Below are 17,317 nucleotides of genomic sequence, written 5' to 3'. Positions count from 1 at the left end.
CTCCCAGCGCACACGTTACACCCCCTTATAAATATCTGGGCATCTGGATTGATGAAAAGCAGAGGGTAAATTCATTAGCGTTACCAGCCTCAGAAATTGCAGCCCAATTAAATGTGTGTGTGTGTGTGTGTGTGTGTGTGTGTGTGTGTGTGTGTGTGTGTGTGTGTGTGTGTGTGTGTGTGTGTGTGTGTGTATTTCGTGTATAAGGGTGTTTGTGCGTGCGTGTGTATGTGTTCAACAGGAGAGGTAGTGGTGTCAGGGATATCCTCTGTCATATAATACCTCCCTCTGACTGACTGGGACATTTCCTCTACCACACTGCTACCAGTGTCAGACTGGGACATCTCTTCTATCCACACTGCTACCAGTGTCAGACTGGGACATCTCCTCTATCCACACTGCTACCAGTGTCAGACTGGGACATCTCCTCTATCCACACTGCTACCAGTGTCAGACTGGGACATCTCCTCTATCCACACTGCTACCAGTGTCAGACTGGGACATCTCCTCTATCCACACTGCTACCAGTGTCAGACTGGAACATCTCCTCTATCCACACTACTACCAGTGTCAGACTGGGACATCTCCTCTATCCACACTGCTACCAGTGTCAGACTGGGACATCTCCTCTATCCACACTACTACCAGTGTCAGTCTGGGACATCTCCTCTATCCACACTACTACCAGTGTCAGTCTGGGACATCTCCTCTATCCACACTGCTATCAGTGTCAGTCTGGGACATCTCCTCTATCCACACTGCTATCATTGTCAGTCTGGGACATCTCCTCTATCCACACTGCTACCAGTGTCAGTCTGGGACATCTCCTCTATCCACACTGCTACCAGTGTAAGTGTCCAAACTCTCGAGATGTCTGTGATAGTTCCTGTTTCTTTGCATGCGATGCCCAGCTGCCGCCTGAATAAAAATAGTTTTCAGGAGAAGCCGTGGGAGATGAGGGAGGAGGGGTGAGGGAGGAAGAATCTTGGGGGGGGGGTTATGGTTAGGGGGAGACTGTGTGATGGTGTGGGTGTGGGGGAGAGAGGGGCAGGGGGAGAAGGTAGGGAGGAGTGAGGGATGAGGAAGCCTTGGTAGAGGGAGTTGATGAACAGAGAGGGAAAAGACTGTCTTTATGACACTAATATTACATCATCAACCGTCTCCGATGTCACTGAGGCCTGTTTCTCCAAAATTATGCTTTTATGTGTGGTTAGGATTTTACTACCCACCACAGTGGCAGAGTGAGGACCGGTGATTAAACACATTGATGCAGTACAGTAGTTTGTTATGCTACTGGATAGGGAAACCAGTAGTTCCACAAGCCGGGGTTAGAAATGTGTGTCGCTGGTGGTGCTCTAATCATATCCAGATGCAGTCTGTAGCCTATATATAGACTTACTGTGGGAAGAGAGGGGAGAAAATAACTATTTTGGCCAACCATAAGAGGACTAGTAGAGAGTGCCATGTAAAACGTCTGTCTCAACCACCGACAGTGATGGGTTGATTTGACCCACAAACATAGATCTCTCCTTAATCATTCAGTCATGTTGGGCAACAACAGGCTAGAGCGTGACGAGGTCCAGAACTATTTACTACAGCCAAATGTCTGTCTCCTGGAGGCACACCTCTCTCATTCTCCTCCCCCTATCTCTCCCTCTCATTCTCCCCTTCGCCTCTCTCGCTCACTCTCATTCTTCCCTCTCTCTCCCTCTCATTCTCCCCTCCGCCTCTCGCTCTCGCTCACTCTCATTCTCCCCTCTCTCTCCCTCTCATTCTCTCCTCTGCCTCTTTCTCCCTCATTCTCCCCTCCGCCTCTCTCTCTCGCTCACTCTCATTCTCCCCTCTCTCTCCCTCTCATTCTCTACTCTGCCTCTTTCTCTCTCATTCTCCCCCCCCCCCCCCCCCCGCCCCCCCGCCCTCTCTCTCATTCCCTCCTCCCCGCCTCAGACTATTTACAGTACATGGACCACAATGTGTCATCTCTGGCAAAAGAGAGAATTCTCCTTTCTAAGCTTGTTTCCCACAATTCCTAACTGTCCAAACTGAGCTAGACAGAAAATACAGAGGCCTACCCCTTTACTGCAGGCTACCATTTCACATGAATGGCTTTAGTGATACTCTCACTCGCGTTGCATTAATGCCTCCCCTCTCGATCTCTTTCTCGCTTTCTACTGCTTTGCCCCCGTCTCTCCCTTTCTCTCTGTCTCTCTTCCAGCCTCTCTCTCTCTTTTAACCCTTCTCTCTCTCTACTTGTCTCTGCCTCACTCGCTCCCAATCCCCCTCTTCTCTAAGTGATGAAAGTAAGAGCGGTATAAGACAGAGGTGTGTCTGGCCTGATTCCTTCGGGAAAATAGGATTAGATCTGTTTTCTCCACTGTGTGTAGTAGGAGGCAATGTAACAATTAAGCTCAGCAGCAGCCAGCTGCTCTCGTCTACACTGTAGTTGTCATGTACTACAGGGAGGGCAATCTGCCACTGTGTGCGGCAAGAGAGAGAGAGACTGTATAGAGACAAATGGCATAAAAGTCTTTATTATTTTGGAACTTCTGTGAGTGTAATGTTTACTGTTCATTTGTATTGTTTATTATCTACTTCAATTCAGTTATCTGTGAATTGAAATTGATCTTGTAGATAACTGCTTACAGATGCAATCTCTTATTTACCTGGGCACATATCTGGTAATGAATATGGAGGTATACAGAATAGATTGAATAGCAGATTGGATGGTTGATAAGAGAGACCCCCTTCTGGCTTCTACCTACCTCTATCTTTCACAACACACAAACGGTGTAACGGCTGTTGGTGGAAGAAGGTGAGGACCAAGGTGCAGCGTGGTACGTGTTCATCTTTATTATTGGAACTGAACACTGATTAACCAAAATTACAAAGAGAATGAACAAAAACAAACAGTTCTGTCTGGTGCAGAAAGGCACAAAACAACTACCCACAAAACCATGTGGGAAAAAGCTATCTAAGTATGGTTCTCAATCAGAGACAACAATAGACAGCTGCCTCTGAGAACCACACCCGGCCAAACACACAGAAATAGAAAACATAGAATGCCCACCCCAACTCACACCCTGACCAAACCAAAATAGAGACATAAAAAGGATCTAAGGTCAGGGCGTGACAGTACACCCCCCCCCCCCCCCCCCGAAAGGTGCGGACCCCGGCCACAAAACCTAACCCTGTAGGGGAGGGTCTGGGTGGGCATCTATCTGCGGTGGCGGCTCTGGTGTGGGACGTGGACCCCGGGGACTGGGGACCCTCGCCGCGGGCCCCGGACAGGAAGGAGACTCTGGCAGCTCCGGGCTGGAGGGAGGCACAGGACCCACCGGGCTGGGGAGACACATGAGACCTGGCTCTGGGAGCAGGCACAGGACTCCCCAGGCTGGGGAGACATCCAGGAGGCCTCTTCCTTGGCCGAGGCACTGGATACACTGGGCCTTGGAGGCGCACTGGCGGTCTCGAGCGCAGAGCTGGCCCCACCCATTCTGGCTGGATGCCAGCTTCTACCCGGCAAATGCGGGACGCTGGCACCGAGCACACCGGCCTGTGAATACTCGGCCGAGACACCATGCACATCACCCCATAGCATGGGGCCTGACCAATCCCATGCTCGCCACGGTAAACACAGGGAGTGGGCTCAGGTCTCTAACCTGACTCTGCCACACTCCTCGTGTGACCCCCCCAATTTTTTGGGGGGGGCTGCCTCTCGGGCTTCCTTGCCAGCCGTGTTCCCTCAAATCGCTGGTTCCCTTCTCCTGCTGCCTCCGCTCTCCTGGCTGCCTCCACCTGTTCCCATGGGAGGCGATCCCTTCCAGCCAGGATCTCCTCCCATGTGTAGGAACACTTCCCATCCAGAATGTCCTCCCATGTCCATTCCTCCTTTTTACCACTCTGCTTGGTCCGTTGGTGGTGGGTAGTTCTGTAACGGCTGTTGGTGGAAGAAGGTCAGGGCCAAGGTGCAGCGTGGTACGTGTTCATCTTTATTATTGGAACTGAACACTGATTAACCAAAATAACAAAGAGAATGAACAAAAACCAAAAGAGTTCTGTCTGGTGCAGAAAGACACAAAACAGAAAACAACTACCCACAAAACCATGTGGGAAAAAGCTACCTAAGTATGGTTCTCAATCAGAGACAACGATAGACAGCTGCCTCTGATTGAGAACCACACACAGCCAAACACACAGAAATAGAAAACATAGAACACAAAAACATAGAATGCCCACTCCAACTCAAGCCCTGACCAAACCAAAATAGGTCAGGGCGTGACACACGGCTGAATCAGGAATTGAGTAACATGATTAAAATGTCATTTCCTGCTTTCTAAATACATTCTGTACACTGAATTTCTTTCTTTTTTCTACTGTGCCATTGCAGTGCGGGTCCAAAAGGAGACAACATCTATGAGTGGAGATCCACCATCCTGGGACCACCAGGCTCTGTATACGAGGGAGGAGTCTTCTTCCTAGATATCGCCTTCACACCAGACTACCCCTTCAAACCACCCAAGGTATACACATATACACACACACACAGACATATGCATGCATGCATGCTCAGACGCACAAGCACACACACACACACACACACACACACACACACACACACACACGTATGTATGCTAGACTGGTGCTTGCTCAGGAGCCCATGTTGACGGATTCTGTTTATTTATATTTTGGATTTGGGCCTTGGGTTAGGCTTTCAGGGCTTGAAATACCGGCTATTTTAGAGACAAACAGTTACAGGTGCATCAATGGCGCCTCTGAAACACAAATAGACAAGTACATCTTTATTTTTAGCACGTATTTAAGGATGTTTCGCATGTGTTCCGTTCTATTTTTTTAAATCATGATAACTGGAATACTCTAAAATAGGGCTGTCCAACCCTCTTCGTGTAGATCTACTGTCCTGTAGGTTTTCAGTCCAACCCTAATTTAGCGTATCTGATTCAGCTAGCTACGGTCTTGTTGAGCAGCTAATTAGCAGAATCAGGTGTGTTAAATTAGGGTTGGACTAAAAACCCACAGGACGGTAGATCTCCAGGAAGAGGGTTGGACTGACAACCCACAGGACGGTAGATCTCCAGGAAGAGGGTTGGACTGAAAATCCACAGGACGGTAGATTCCCAGGAAGAGGGTTGGACTGAAAACCCACAGGACGGTAGATCTCCAGGAAGAGGGTTGGGCAGCCCTGCTCTAACAAGATATATGGCTTGCCTTGGAGAAGATATTTTGAGAGCTGGAAGATTTTGAAATAACTTTGGACTAGGAGCATGTTGAGCAACAAAACAACGATTTGAATAGAAGAAAATAACAACTGACTGAGAGAAAAGCTGGTAAATGCAGTCTCTCAGCTCTGTTCACTGGAGTACTGGACACCCCTGCAGCCCCCGTAAAGCTGGGAGGTCCACCAGCTCTGGAAGCCCATACACCTGTCATTGATGTCTATAAATAATTTTGACAGTAACCCTCCAAAAAGTCCTTCATCAACCGTTTTAATGTCCATATGTGCTAGGATGCTAAGTGTTTGTTTCTTGGGCTTCAGGAATGGGACTGATTTAAAAAAAAAATTGAATCAAATCAAAGTTTATTTGTCACGTGCGCCGAATACAACAGGTGTACCCCTTACAGTGAAATGCTTACTTACAGGCTCTAACCAAACGTGCAAAAAAGGTATTAAGTGAACAATAGGTAAGTAAAGAAATAAAAACAACAGTAAAAAGACAGGCTATAAAAGTAGCGAGGCTTCATACAGACACCGGTTAGTCAGGCTGATTGAGGTAGTATGTACATGTAGATATGGTTAAACTGACTATGCATAAATTATAAACAGAGAGTAGCAGTAGCGTAAAAGAGGGGGTGGTGGGTGGCGGGACACAATGCAGATAGCCCGGTTAGCCAATGTGCGGGATCACAGGTTGGTTGGCCCAATTGAGGTAGTATGTACATGAATGTATAGTTAAAGTGACTATGCATATATGATAAACAGATAGTAGCAGTGGCGTAAAAGAGGGGTTGGGGGGGAAATGCAATGCAAATAGTCCGGGTAGCCATTTGATTACCTGTTCAGAAATCTTATGGCTTGGGGGTAAAAACTGTTGAGAAGCCTTTTTGTCCTAGACTTGGCACTTGGGTACCGCTTGCCGTGCGTTAGTAGAGAGAACAGTCTATGACTGGGGTGGCTGGGGTCTTTGACAATTTTTAGGGCCTTCCTCTGACACCGCCTGGTGTTGAGGTACTGGATGGCAGGCAACTTAGCCCCAGTGATGTACTGGGCAGTACGCACTACCCTCTTTAGTGCCTTGCGGTCAAAGGCCAAGCAATTGCTGTACCAGGCAGTGATGCAACCAGATGCTCTCGAGTTTGCAGCTGTGGAACCTTTTAAGGATCTCGGGATCCATGCCAAATCTTTTTAGTTTCCTGAGGGGGAATAGGCTTTGTCGTGCCCTCTTCACGACTGTCTTGGTGTGTTTGGACCATTCTAGTTTGTTGTTGATGTGGACACCAAGGAACTTGAAGCTCTCAACCTGCTCCACTACAGCCCCGTCGATGAGAATGGGGGCGTGCTCGATCCTCCTTTGTTGTAGTCCACAATCATCTCCTTAGTCTTGGTTACATTGAGGGATAGGTTGTTATTCTGGTACCACCCGGCCAGGTCTCTGACCTCCTCTCTATAGGCTGTCTCGTCGTTGTCGGTGATCAGGCCTACCACTGTTGTGTCGTCTGCAAACTTAATGATGGTGTTGGAGTCGTGCCTGGCCATGCAGTTGCGGGTGAACAGGACGTACAGGAGGGGACTGAGCACGCACCCCTGGGGAGCTCCAGTGTTGAGGATCAGCGTGGCAGATGTGTTGCTACCTACCCTCACCACCTGGGGGCGGCCAGTCAGGAAGTCCAGGATCCAGTTGCAGAGGGAGGTGTTTAGTCCAAGGATCCTTAACTTAGTGATGAGCTTTGAGGGCACTATGGTGTTGAACGCTGAGCTGTAGTCAATGAATAGCATTCTCACATAAGTGTTCCTTTTGTCCAGGTGGGAAAGGGCAGTGTGGAGTGCAATAGAGTTTGCATCATCTGTGGCAGGGCTTGCAAACTATCACAGACTACAAAGGGAAGCACAGCTGATTGAAAGTATGAGGGCATATCAGTGAACAAATGCCGTGGTCAAGGCTAGGAATAAATGGAATTTACTCAGGTGTTCTAAAGCTCATATCAGACTGAGAGTCTAATGCTTCTTAGGTAGTTCTTTCTGAGTTATGGTTTAGAAAACGATCTGTCTGCAGAAACAACAGTTACAGGGATGGCGGAAACAGCTTGATGGCACCTTCAGGGAGTTCTTCAGCAGTTCTGTAACATCCTTGAGCCTCTCATTCTCTTTAATTGCCGGACTCAACACGATATGGAAAGAGGCTAACTGTATAGGAAGCTCTGGGGACAGATCTTCTGGATACTGGACAGTCAATCAATTGTCAGATGCAAACAGATTGTTATCTTTAGCAGACAACAGTTCTTGAGGACATGAATAAAAAAAGTTGTTTGCGATTTCTTTCATACTGGTTAACCAGCGTTTGAGTTATGTGGTTGCAATATCAACAGTCCCTTTTCTCTGGTATACTGTATCTTGGCAACCATCATTCAAGACTAAATTTAAATTGTGTGCAGCGCAATGGACATATAATGTACAATGTCTCAGGAAAGACTCTGGGTTAGCAGTACTCAGTATAGAAAATAGTCGGGCCCGCAACCTGGACCTACTGGTCATAGGGGCCTGGACTCCGACCTTATGGGGGGGCCAGAGAATATGCGTTACGCGAGTGGCTATGTTCAGGGATATTATTGAGAAAATACTCTATGCAGGTGCGTTGGTTGGGGGTCGACCCTGAGAGAGTTTAGTTTAGTGATTGCCTCAGGATGTGGGGCCTCTCACTCTGTCTGTCTCTATCTATCTGCCACCTTTTCTCTTCTTTCTCTCTCTGTCTTTCTCTCCATCTGTCTCTTCCTTTCCTTGTCTCTCTCTCTCGCTCTCTCTCTTTCTCTCCATCTGTCTCTTCCTTTCCTTGTCTCTCTCTCTCTCTCTCCATCTGTCTCTTCCTTTCCTTATCTCTCTCTCTCCATCTGCCTCGTCCTTTCCTTATCTCTCTCTCTCTCTCCGTCTCTTCCTTTCCTTCTCTCTCTCTCTCTCTCTCTCTCTCTTCGTCTCTTCCTTTCCTTCTCTCTCTCTCTCTCTCTCTTTCTCTCTCCATCTGTCTCTTCCTTTCCTTGTCTCTCTCTCTCTCTCTCTCTCTCCAACTGTCTCTTCTTTTCCGTATCTCTCTCTCTCTCTCTTTCTCCAACTCTCTACCTTTCTTTTTCTCTCTCTCTCTCTTTCTCTCTCCATCTGTCTCTTCCTTTCCTTGTCTCTCTCTCTCTCTCTCCATCTGTCTCTTCCTTTCCTTGTCTCTCTCTCTCTCTCCATCTGTCTCTTCTTTTCCTTGTCTCTCTCTCTCTCCATCTGTCTCTTCCTTTCCTTGTCTCTCTCTCTCTCTCTCTCTCTCTCTCTCTCCCCATCTGTCACTTATTTTCCTTGTCTCTCTCTCTCTCTCCATCTGTCTCTTCCTTTCCTTCTCTCTCTCTCTCTCTCTCTCTCTCTCTCTCTCTCTCTCTCTCCTCTCTCTCTTTCTCTCCATCTCTCTCTTCCTTTCCTTGTCTCTCTCTCTTTCTCTCTCCATCTGTCTCTTCCTTTCCTTGTCTCTCTCTCTCTCTCTCCATCTGTCTCTTCCTTTCCTTGTCTCTCTCTCCATCTGTCTCTTCATTTCCTTGTCTCTCTCTCTCTCTCTCTCTCTCTCTCTCTCTCCGTCTCTTCCTTTCCTTGTCTCTCTCTCTCGCTCTCTCTCTCCATCTGTCTCTTCCTTTCCTTGTCTCTCTCTCTTTCTCTTTCTCTCTCCATCTGTCTCTTCCTTTCCTTGTCTCTCTCTCTCTCCATCTGTCTCTTCTTTTCCTTGTCTCTCTCTCAATTCAATTCAATTCAATTCAAGGGCTTTATTGGCATGGGAAACATGTGTTAACATTGCCAAAGCAAGTGAGGTAGACAACATACAAAGTGAATATATAAAGTGAAAAACAACAAAGATTAACAGTAAACATTACACATACAGAGGTTTCAAAACAGTAAAGACATTACAAATGTCATATTACATATATATACAGTGTTTTAACAATGTACAAATGGTTAAAGGACACAAGATAAAATAAATAAGCATAAATATGGGTTGTATTTACAATGGTGTGTGTTCTTCACTGGTTGCCCTTTTCTCGTGGCAACAGGTCACAAATCTTGCTGCTGTGATGGCACACTGTGGAATTTCACCCAGTAGATATGGGAGTTTTTCAAATTTGGATTTGTTTTTGAATTCTTTGTGGGTCTGTGTAATCTGAGGGAAATATGTCTCTCTAATATGGTCATACATTGGGCAGGAGGTTAGGAAGTGCAGCTCAGTTTCCACCTCATTTTGTGGGCAGTGAGCACATAGCCTGTCTTCTCTTGAGAGCCATGTCTGCCTACGGCGGCCTTTCTCAATAGCAAGGCTATGCTCACTGAGTCTGTACATAGTCAAAGCTTTCCTTAATTTTGGGTCAGTCACAGTGGTCAGGTATTCTGCCGCTGTGTACTCTCTGTTTAGGGCCAAATAGCATTCTAGTTTGCTCTGTTTTTTTGTTAATTCTTTCCACTGTGTCAAGTAATTATCTTTTTGTTTTCTCATGATTTGGTTGGGTCTAATTGTGCTGTTGTCCTGGGGCTCTGTAGGGTGTGTTTGTGTTTGTGAACAGAGCCCCAGGACCAGCTTGCTTAGGGGACTCTTCTCCAGGTTCATCTCTATGTAGGTGATGGCTTTGTTATGGAAGGTTTGTGAATCGCTTCCTTTTAGGTGGTTGTAGAATTTAACGGCTCTTTTCTGGATTTTGATAATTAGTGGGTATCGGCCTAATTCTGCTCTGCATGCATTATTTGGTGTTCTACGTTGTACACGGAGGATATTTTTGCAGAATTCTGCGTGCAGAGTCTCAATTTGGTGTTTGTCCCATTTTGTGAAGTCTTGGTTGGTGAGCGGACCCCAGACCTCACAACCATAAAGGGCAATGGGCTCTATGACTGATTCAAGTATTTTTAGCCAAATCCTAATTGGTATGTTGAAATTTATGTTTCTTTTGATGGCATAGAATGCCCTTCTTGCCTTGTCTCTCAGATCGTTCACAGCTTTGTGGAAGTTACCTGTGGCGCTGATGTTTAGGCCAATGTATGTATAGTTTTTTGTGTGCTCTAGGGCAACAGTGTCTCGATGGAATTTGTATTTGTGGTCCTGGTGACTGGACCTTTTTTGGAACACCATTATTTTGGTCTTACTGAGATTTACTGTCAGGGCCCAGGTCTGACAGAATCTGTGCATAAGATCTAGGTGCTGCTGTAGGCCCTCCTTGGTTGGTGACAGAAGCACCAGATCATCGGCAAACAGCAGACATTTGACTTCGGATTCTAGCAGGGGGAGGCCGGGTGCTGCAGACTTTTCTAGTGCCCGCGCCAATTCGTTGATATATATGTTGAAGAGGGTGGGGCTTAAGCTGCATACCTGTCTAACCCCACGACCCTGTGTGAAGAAATGTGTGTGTTTTTTGCCAATTTTAACCGCACACTTGTTGTTTGTGTAGATGGATTTTATAATGTCGTATGTTTTACCCCCAACACCACTTTCCATCAGTTTGTATAGCAGACCCTCATGCCAGATTGAGTCAAAGGCTTTTTTGAAATCAACAAAGCATGAGAAGACTTTGCCTTTGTTTTGGTTTGTTTGGTTGTCAATTAGGGTGTGCAGGGTGAATACATGGTCTGTTGTACGGTAATTTGGTAAAAAGCCGATTTGACATTTGCTCAGTACATTGTTTTCATTGAGGAAATGTACGAGTCTGCTGTTAATAATAATGCAGAGGATTTTCCCAAGGTTACTGTTGACACATATTCCACGGTAGTTATTGGGGTCGAATTTGTCTCCACTTTTGTGGATTGGGGTGATCAGTCCTTGGTTCCAAATATTGGGGAAGATGCCAGAGCTAAGGATGATGTTAAAGAGTTTTAGTATAGCCAATTGGAATTTGTTGTCTGTATATTTGATCATTTCATTGAGGATACCATCAACACCACAGGCCTTTTTGGGTTGGAGGGTTTTTATTTTGTCCTGTAACTCATTCAATGTAATTGGAGAATCCAGTGGGTTCTGGTAGTCTTTAATAGTTGATTCTAAGATCTGTATTTGATCATGTATATGTTTTTGCTCTTTATTCTTTGTTATAGAGCCAAAAAGATTGGAGAAGTGGTTTACCCATACATCTCCATTTTGGATAGATAATTCTTCGTGTTGTTGTTTGTTTAGTGTTTTCCAATTTTCCCAGAAGTGGTTGGAGTCTATGGATTCTTCAATTGCATTGAGCTGATTTCTGACATGCTGTTCCTTCTTTTTCCGTAGTGTATTTCTGTATTGTTTTAGTGATTCACCATAGTGAAGGCGTAGACTCAGGTTTTCCGTGTCTCTATGTTTTGGGTTGGACAGGTTTCTCAATTTCTTTCTTAGATTTTTGCATTCTTCATCAAACCATTTGTCATTATTGTTAATTTTCTTCGGTTTTCTATTTGAGATTTTTAGATTTGATAGGGAAGCTGAGAGGTCAAATATACTGTTAAGATTTTCTACTGCCAAGTTTACACCTTCACTATTACAGCGGAACGTTTTACCCAGAAAATTGTCTAAAAGGGATTGAATTTGTTGTTGCCTAATTGTTTTTTGGTAGGTTTCCAAACTGCATTCCTTCCATCTATAGCATTTCTTAATGTTACTCAGTTCCTTTGGCTTTGATGCCTCATGATTGAGTATTGCTCTGTTTAAGTAGACTGTGATTTTGCTGTGGTCTGATAGGGGTGTCAGTGGGCTGACTGTGAACGCTCTGAGAGACTCTGGGTTGAGGTCAGTGATAAAGTAGTCTACAGTACTACTGCCAAGAGATGAGCTATAGGTGTACCTACCATAGGAGTCCCCTCGAAGCCTACCGTTGACTATGTACATACCCAGCGTGCGACAGAGCTGCAGGAGTTGTGACCCGTTTTTGTTGGTTATGTTGTCATAGTTGTGCCTAGGGGGGCATATGTGGGAGGGAATGCTGTCACCTCCAGGCAGGTGTTTGTCCCCCTGTGTTCTGAGGGTGTCAGGTTCTTGTCCGGTTCTGGCATTTAGGTCGCCACAGACTAGTACATGTCCCTGGGCCTGGAAATGATTGATTTCCCCCTCCAGGATGGAGAAGCTGTCTTCATTAAAATATGGGGATTCTAGTGGGGGGATATAGGTAGCACACAGGAGGACATTTTTCTCTGTTAGGATAATTTCCTTTTGAATTTCTAGCCAAATGTAGAATGTTCCTGTTTTGATTAATTTAATGGAGTGAGTTAGGTCTGCTCTATACCAAATTAGCATACCCCCTGAGTCCCTTCCCTGTTTCACACCTGGTAGTTTGGTGGATGGGACTACCAGCTCTCTGTAACCTAGAGGGCAACCAGTGGGTCCGTCTCCTCTATACCAGGTTTCTTGCAGCATGACAATGTCTGTATTACCGATTTCTTTGGTGAAGTCCGGGTTTCTGCTCTTTAGGCCAAAGGCAGATGACCTCAGGCCTTGGATATTCCAGGATAATATAGTGAAGGCTTTTTGTTCCATAGAGTGTCCAATGTTGTTGGTCGTGGTTTGGCCTCAGGCCAGTAAGTGTGAGCAGAGCCTGCTGAGCATCTGGTACATGCCATTGGCTTGGGCGAGTGTGAGAGTGGGGGTTGGGACTGTTTGCCCGCTCACTACCTGGGCGTATGTGTGGCTTCCATGTTGAGGCCCTCTTTGCGGGGGTGGGGTGCATGGGGTGGGCAGGAGTGGCATAGGTCTGATCTGAGGGGGCCTAAATGGGGTGTGGGCATGGTTGACGTGGGGGGGTGTTGATTGGTTGGGGTGGGGGTGTGGATGTGTCTGGGTGTACTGTGGTCTGGATGTAATTCCTCTTGGCGTGGGTCCTCTATGTGTAGGTCCAGGGGGGGGGTCCTGCAGATCTGGGAGGGTGTCTCGCTGGTCTGGATGGGGTGTCTATTGATCTGTTGCTCCTGTGTGAAGTGTTGGGGATACGTTTGAGAGCGATGTCCTTTAGAGTTCGGGCAAAGGTGGGCACTGCTGCCTTGTAGAGGTGGACCTGGTCATAGAGGCTGTTCAAGTCCAGGGTGGAGTGGTGGGCCAGGAAAACGTTTGGTTTTGAGGCACAGTCACGGGAAATACTTGCATTTACCCGCTGTATTGTGTCAGGGTGGAAGTCTTTTCGTGGTAGCAGGGTGGAGATAACCACTTGTGCGTTAGGGAAAGTAGAAGAAGCCTTTTCAATCACTCCTTCAGTGCTGTGGCCACTCTTTCCTGCTGTGCTCTCAGGTCGTTTGTGCCTGTGTGTATTATTATGTGGCTGGGTGAGCCTAGTTTGGCCTCAGACAGAAGGTCTAGGGCGCGCTGGGTGTTTGGACACCAGAGTTTAGACACACTGTGTTTGGGAAAAAGTTTTTTTTCTTCTATATATTTCCCATTTGAGTCCATAAGTAGTACAATCTGTGTCTTGTGTTTGTCCTCAGTGGGTGTGGGGGGGTTGTCAAAAGGGCTATCAGGGTGGCTGACAGGGGGGGTGCTCAGAGGGGGTGAGAGCCTCTGGGCTTGGGGTTCTTCATTTGTCTGTTCTGCTGTAATGTCGACTCTATGGTCAGGGTCTGGTGTGGACTGTTCTGCTGTGGTGTCGACTCTATGGTCAGGGTCTGGTGTGGACTGTTCTGCTGTGGTGTCGAGACTTTTGTTGGGTGCTGAGGTGGGCTGTTCTGCTGGCTTCTCTGTGGGGGTGGCCACCTCTCTAGTGGGTTGTTCTCTGTCACACGCCGTCCCCCTCAACTTCTCCTCCATCCCCCTCACCCTCTCCTCCATCCCCCTCAACCTCTCCTCCACCAGCAGTCTGATACTCTCCTCTAGTGCTCTGTTCTGCTCCTCTTTCTCCTGTTGTATTTGTCTCACCACTGTCTCACCAAAGTGCAGATATGTCTCTGTCCACCTCCAGCTCTCCGGGTCTGGTTAAGGGGCTGTTGTTATGCTGGACTGTTGTCTGGGTCTGTGCTGACTGAAGTGTAATCACCTGCTGTTCCAGCTCCACCTGCCTTACCTCCAGCTGGGTGAATTTGTCCTTCGTTTCAATGAGGGAGTGGTAATCTGTGCTGGGAGGTTGACTCTCCGCTGGGGGTTGCTCATCTGTGGGGTTACATAATGAAGAGGTCTGGTCTGACCCGCTCGGTGTGGGGGTATCTTTATCAAGGGAGAGCTTCTCCTGCTGGGCTAATTCTTTGATTAGGTGAAAGTCCAGCTGAAACTGTTTGTGGTTACTCTGTACCATTACTGTTCCGGATTTATAGATATTTATATTACTTAACTCAGAGTCCTCGTTATCAAGTATTCTGAGTTTCCACCCCTCGTTAACCCCCCCTCTCTTAACAAAGAGGTAGTGTGCTAATATGGCACTGTGCCATGCCAGGGGATGGTTTGTGTGGAAGATAAGGTTGCTGATGTTCCCATTTTTGTAATAGTCAGCAAAAAGTGTTTCTTGATTTTCCATAAGGAGCTTCTTCTTGTGGTCTTTTCTTGCCTTATCATTCTTTACATGCAAAGGGTACTGTATTTTAATTACCTCTGAACAGCGGGAGGGGGCTTCTAAGGCCTCTCCATTTGGTTGGGGTAGACTGTGTGACTCTCCTGCCATTGTTGGGCTAATGGGCTTTGACACCTCTTACTTGACACGTCAGTGCTAGTTGAAGCTGTATCAAGCTTGGTAGAATTATGTTAGAATTCAGTCCTTATAAAGTAATGTTGTGTATTTTTCTTCTTGGCTTTTGGAAATAAATTATCGTTTCAGACTAAACATTACTCACTCAGTTCCAGGTTGGATGGTGTTTTCAGGTTTCTGTTGTTTTCCAGAGAATTTGCTGTATAGGGTAATAAATCCTTGGTAGTTGTGAACTTTCCAGGTGATTCTGTAATTCCGTCCAAAATCAGGTTGTAGGTTTTAAGTTTTGATTTGAAGTAGGGGTTATGTTGAAGAGGGTAGAATCCAGTATGTGTTCCTGACAAAAAATCCAAGTTTATCTAACTCCTAATCTATCTTTTTTAAAGAAAATGCTGAAAAATGCAGGAGCTCTGATCCTGACCTCTGCTCTGCTCTTCTCTCTCTCTCTCTCTCTCTCTCTCCATCTGTCTCTTCCTTTCCTTGTCTCTCTCTCTCTCTCTCCATCTGTCTCTTCCTTTCCTTGTCTCTCTCTCTCTCCATCTGTCTCTTCCTTTCCTTCTCTCTCTCTCTCTCTCATCTGTCTCTTCCTTTCCTTGTCTCTCTCTCTTTCTCTTTCCATCTGTCTCTTCCTTTCCTTCTCTCTCTCTCTCTCCATCTGTCTCTTCTTTTCCTTGTCTCTCTCTCTCTCTCTCCGTCTCTTCCTTTCCTTGTCTCTCTCTCTTTCTCTTTCTCTCTCCATCTGTCTCTTCTTTTCCTTGTCTCTCTCTCTCTCTCTCCATCTGTCTCTTCTTTTCCTTGTCTCTCTCTCTCTCTCTCCGTCTCTTCCTTTCCTTGTCTCTCTCGCTCTCTCTCTCTCTCTCTCTCCGTCTCTTCCTTTCCTTGTCTCTCTCTCTCTCTCTCTCCATCTGTCTCTTCCTTTCCTTGTCTCTCTCTCTCTCCATCTGTCTCTTCTTTTCCTTGTCTCTCTCTCTCTCTCCGTCTCTTCCTTTCCTCGTCTCTCTCTCTTTCTCTTTCTCTCTCCATCTGTCTCTTATTTTCCTTGTCTCTCTCTCTCTCTTCATCTGTCTCTCCCTTTCCTTGTCTCTCTCTCTCTCTCTCTCCATCTTTCTCTTCCTTTCCTTGTCTCTCTCTCTCTCCATCTGTCTCTTCCTTTCCTTCTCTCTCTCTCTCTCTCTCTCTCTCCCTCTCTCTCTCCATCTGTCTCTTCCTTTCCTTGTCTCTCTCTCTCTCCATCTGTCTCTTCTTTTCCTTGTCTCTCTCTTTCTCTCTCCATCTGTCTATTCCTTTCCTTGTCTCTCTCTCTCCATCTGTCTCTTCCTTTCCTTATCTCTCTCTCTCTCTCCGTCTCTTCCTTTCCTTCTCTCTCTCTCTCTCTCTCTCTCTCTCTCTCTCTCGCTCTCTCTCTCTCTCCATCTGTCTCTTCCTTTCCTTGTCTCTCTCTCTCTTTCTCTCTCCATCTGTCTCTTCCTTTCCTTGTCTCTCTCTCTCCATCTCTCTCTTCCTTTCCTTATCTCTCTCTCTCTCTCTGTCTCTTCCTTTCCTTCTCTCTCTCTCTCTCTCTCTCTCTCTGCATGCTGGGAGTGATTGGTGCATGCTGGGAATTGTTTGAGTGAAGGAGTGCGTGTGTTGTGGAGAGTTAGATATTCACAACTTTCTTTCGGTTTGCTATTTCTTGGTGGCATTTTCTTGGTTTTCTTCTGTGCATGATTAAGGTTATTATTTGTACTTTTTTTGTTGTGGTAAAATTAAGTTTTTTGTTTTTCGTATCGAAATTACCCTGATTTTTAGCGGGGATGGCAGCCCGAATGGGGATGCCGTCCCTGTCACTTCGGCACGGCTTTAGGTGTGTTACTGAAGCTACTGTCACGGTGGAGGAGTTTCTGGTCGCCGTAGGAGAGAAGGTAGGCTATGAGAATATTGCTTATGCATCCCGGATGAATAAAGCTGTGGTGGTATTTCTTAAAGAAGAATGTCTGGTTGATCGGATGGTTGAGCATGGTGTAATTCTTAAAGGAATGTTTATTCAAGTTACGCCGCTTTTTTCTCCGTCAACAAGGGTAACGATTTCAAATGTACCACCGTTTATTCCAAATGAGCTGTTGGAGCGCGAGTTATTGCGCTTTGGGAAGTTCGCCAGTTCAATTAAGGTTGTTCCGTTGGGTTGCAAACACCCGGCGTTGAAACAGGTAATGTCATTTCGGCGACAGGTGTTTATGTTTTTGGACTCACCGGAGCAGACTTTAGAGTTATCGTTTAAAGTCAAGTATGACAATAGATTGTATATGGCTTATGCTAGTACGGGTAGTCAACGGTGTTTTGAGTGTGGGGATGTTGGTCATAAGCGACATGCTTGCCCGAAAAGGGAGAAGGCCGAGGGAGGGGCGCAGGTGGTCATCGTAACGCCTGGGCCCACTGATGTAGGGAGAGGTGGGCCGACAGCGGCAGAGCAGCC

At 46.5% G+C, this 17,317-nt stretch overlaps 1 protein-coding gene across 1 annotated transcript in view; it reads left to right on the top strand.

Annotated features, from left to right (window-relative positions):
- LOC139392418 (ubiquitin-conjugating enzyme E2 E2-like) overlaps positions 1-17,317 on the top strand; it is a 90,649-nt gene that overhangs the window by 34,766 nt on the left and 38,566 nt on the right. Inside the window, exon 4 of the mRNA XM_071140393.1 lies at positions 4,388-4,520. Within this exon, the coding sequence (XP_070996494.1) occupies positions 4,388-4,520 (133 nt within the window). The remainder of the gene's footprint in view (positions 1-4,387; positions 4,521-17,317) is intronic.

Source organism: Oncorhynchus clarkii, chromosome 32 (genome assembly GCF_045791955.1).
Source record: "Oncorhynchus clarkii lewisi isolate Uvic-CL-2024 chromosome 32, UVic_Ocla_1.0, whole genome shotgun sequence".
Lineage (NCBI taxonomy): Eukaryota > Metazoa > Chordata > Actinopteri > Salmoniformes > Salmonidae > Oncorhynchus > Oncorhynchus clarkii.
This window is presented reverse-complemented; position numbering and strand designations above follow the sequence as displayed.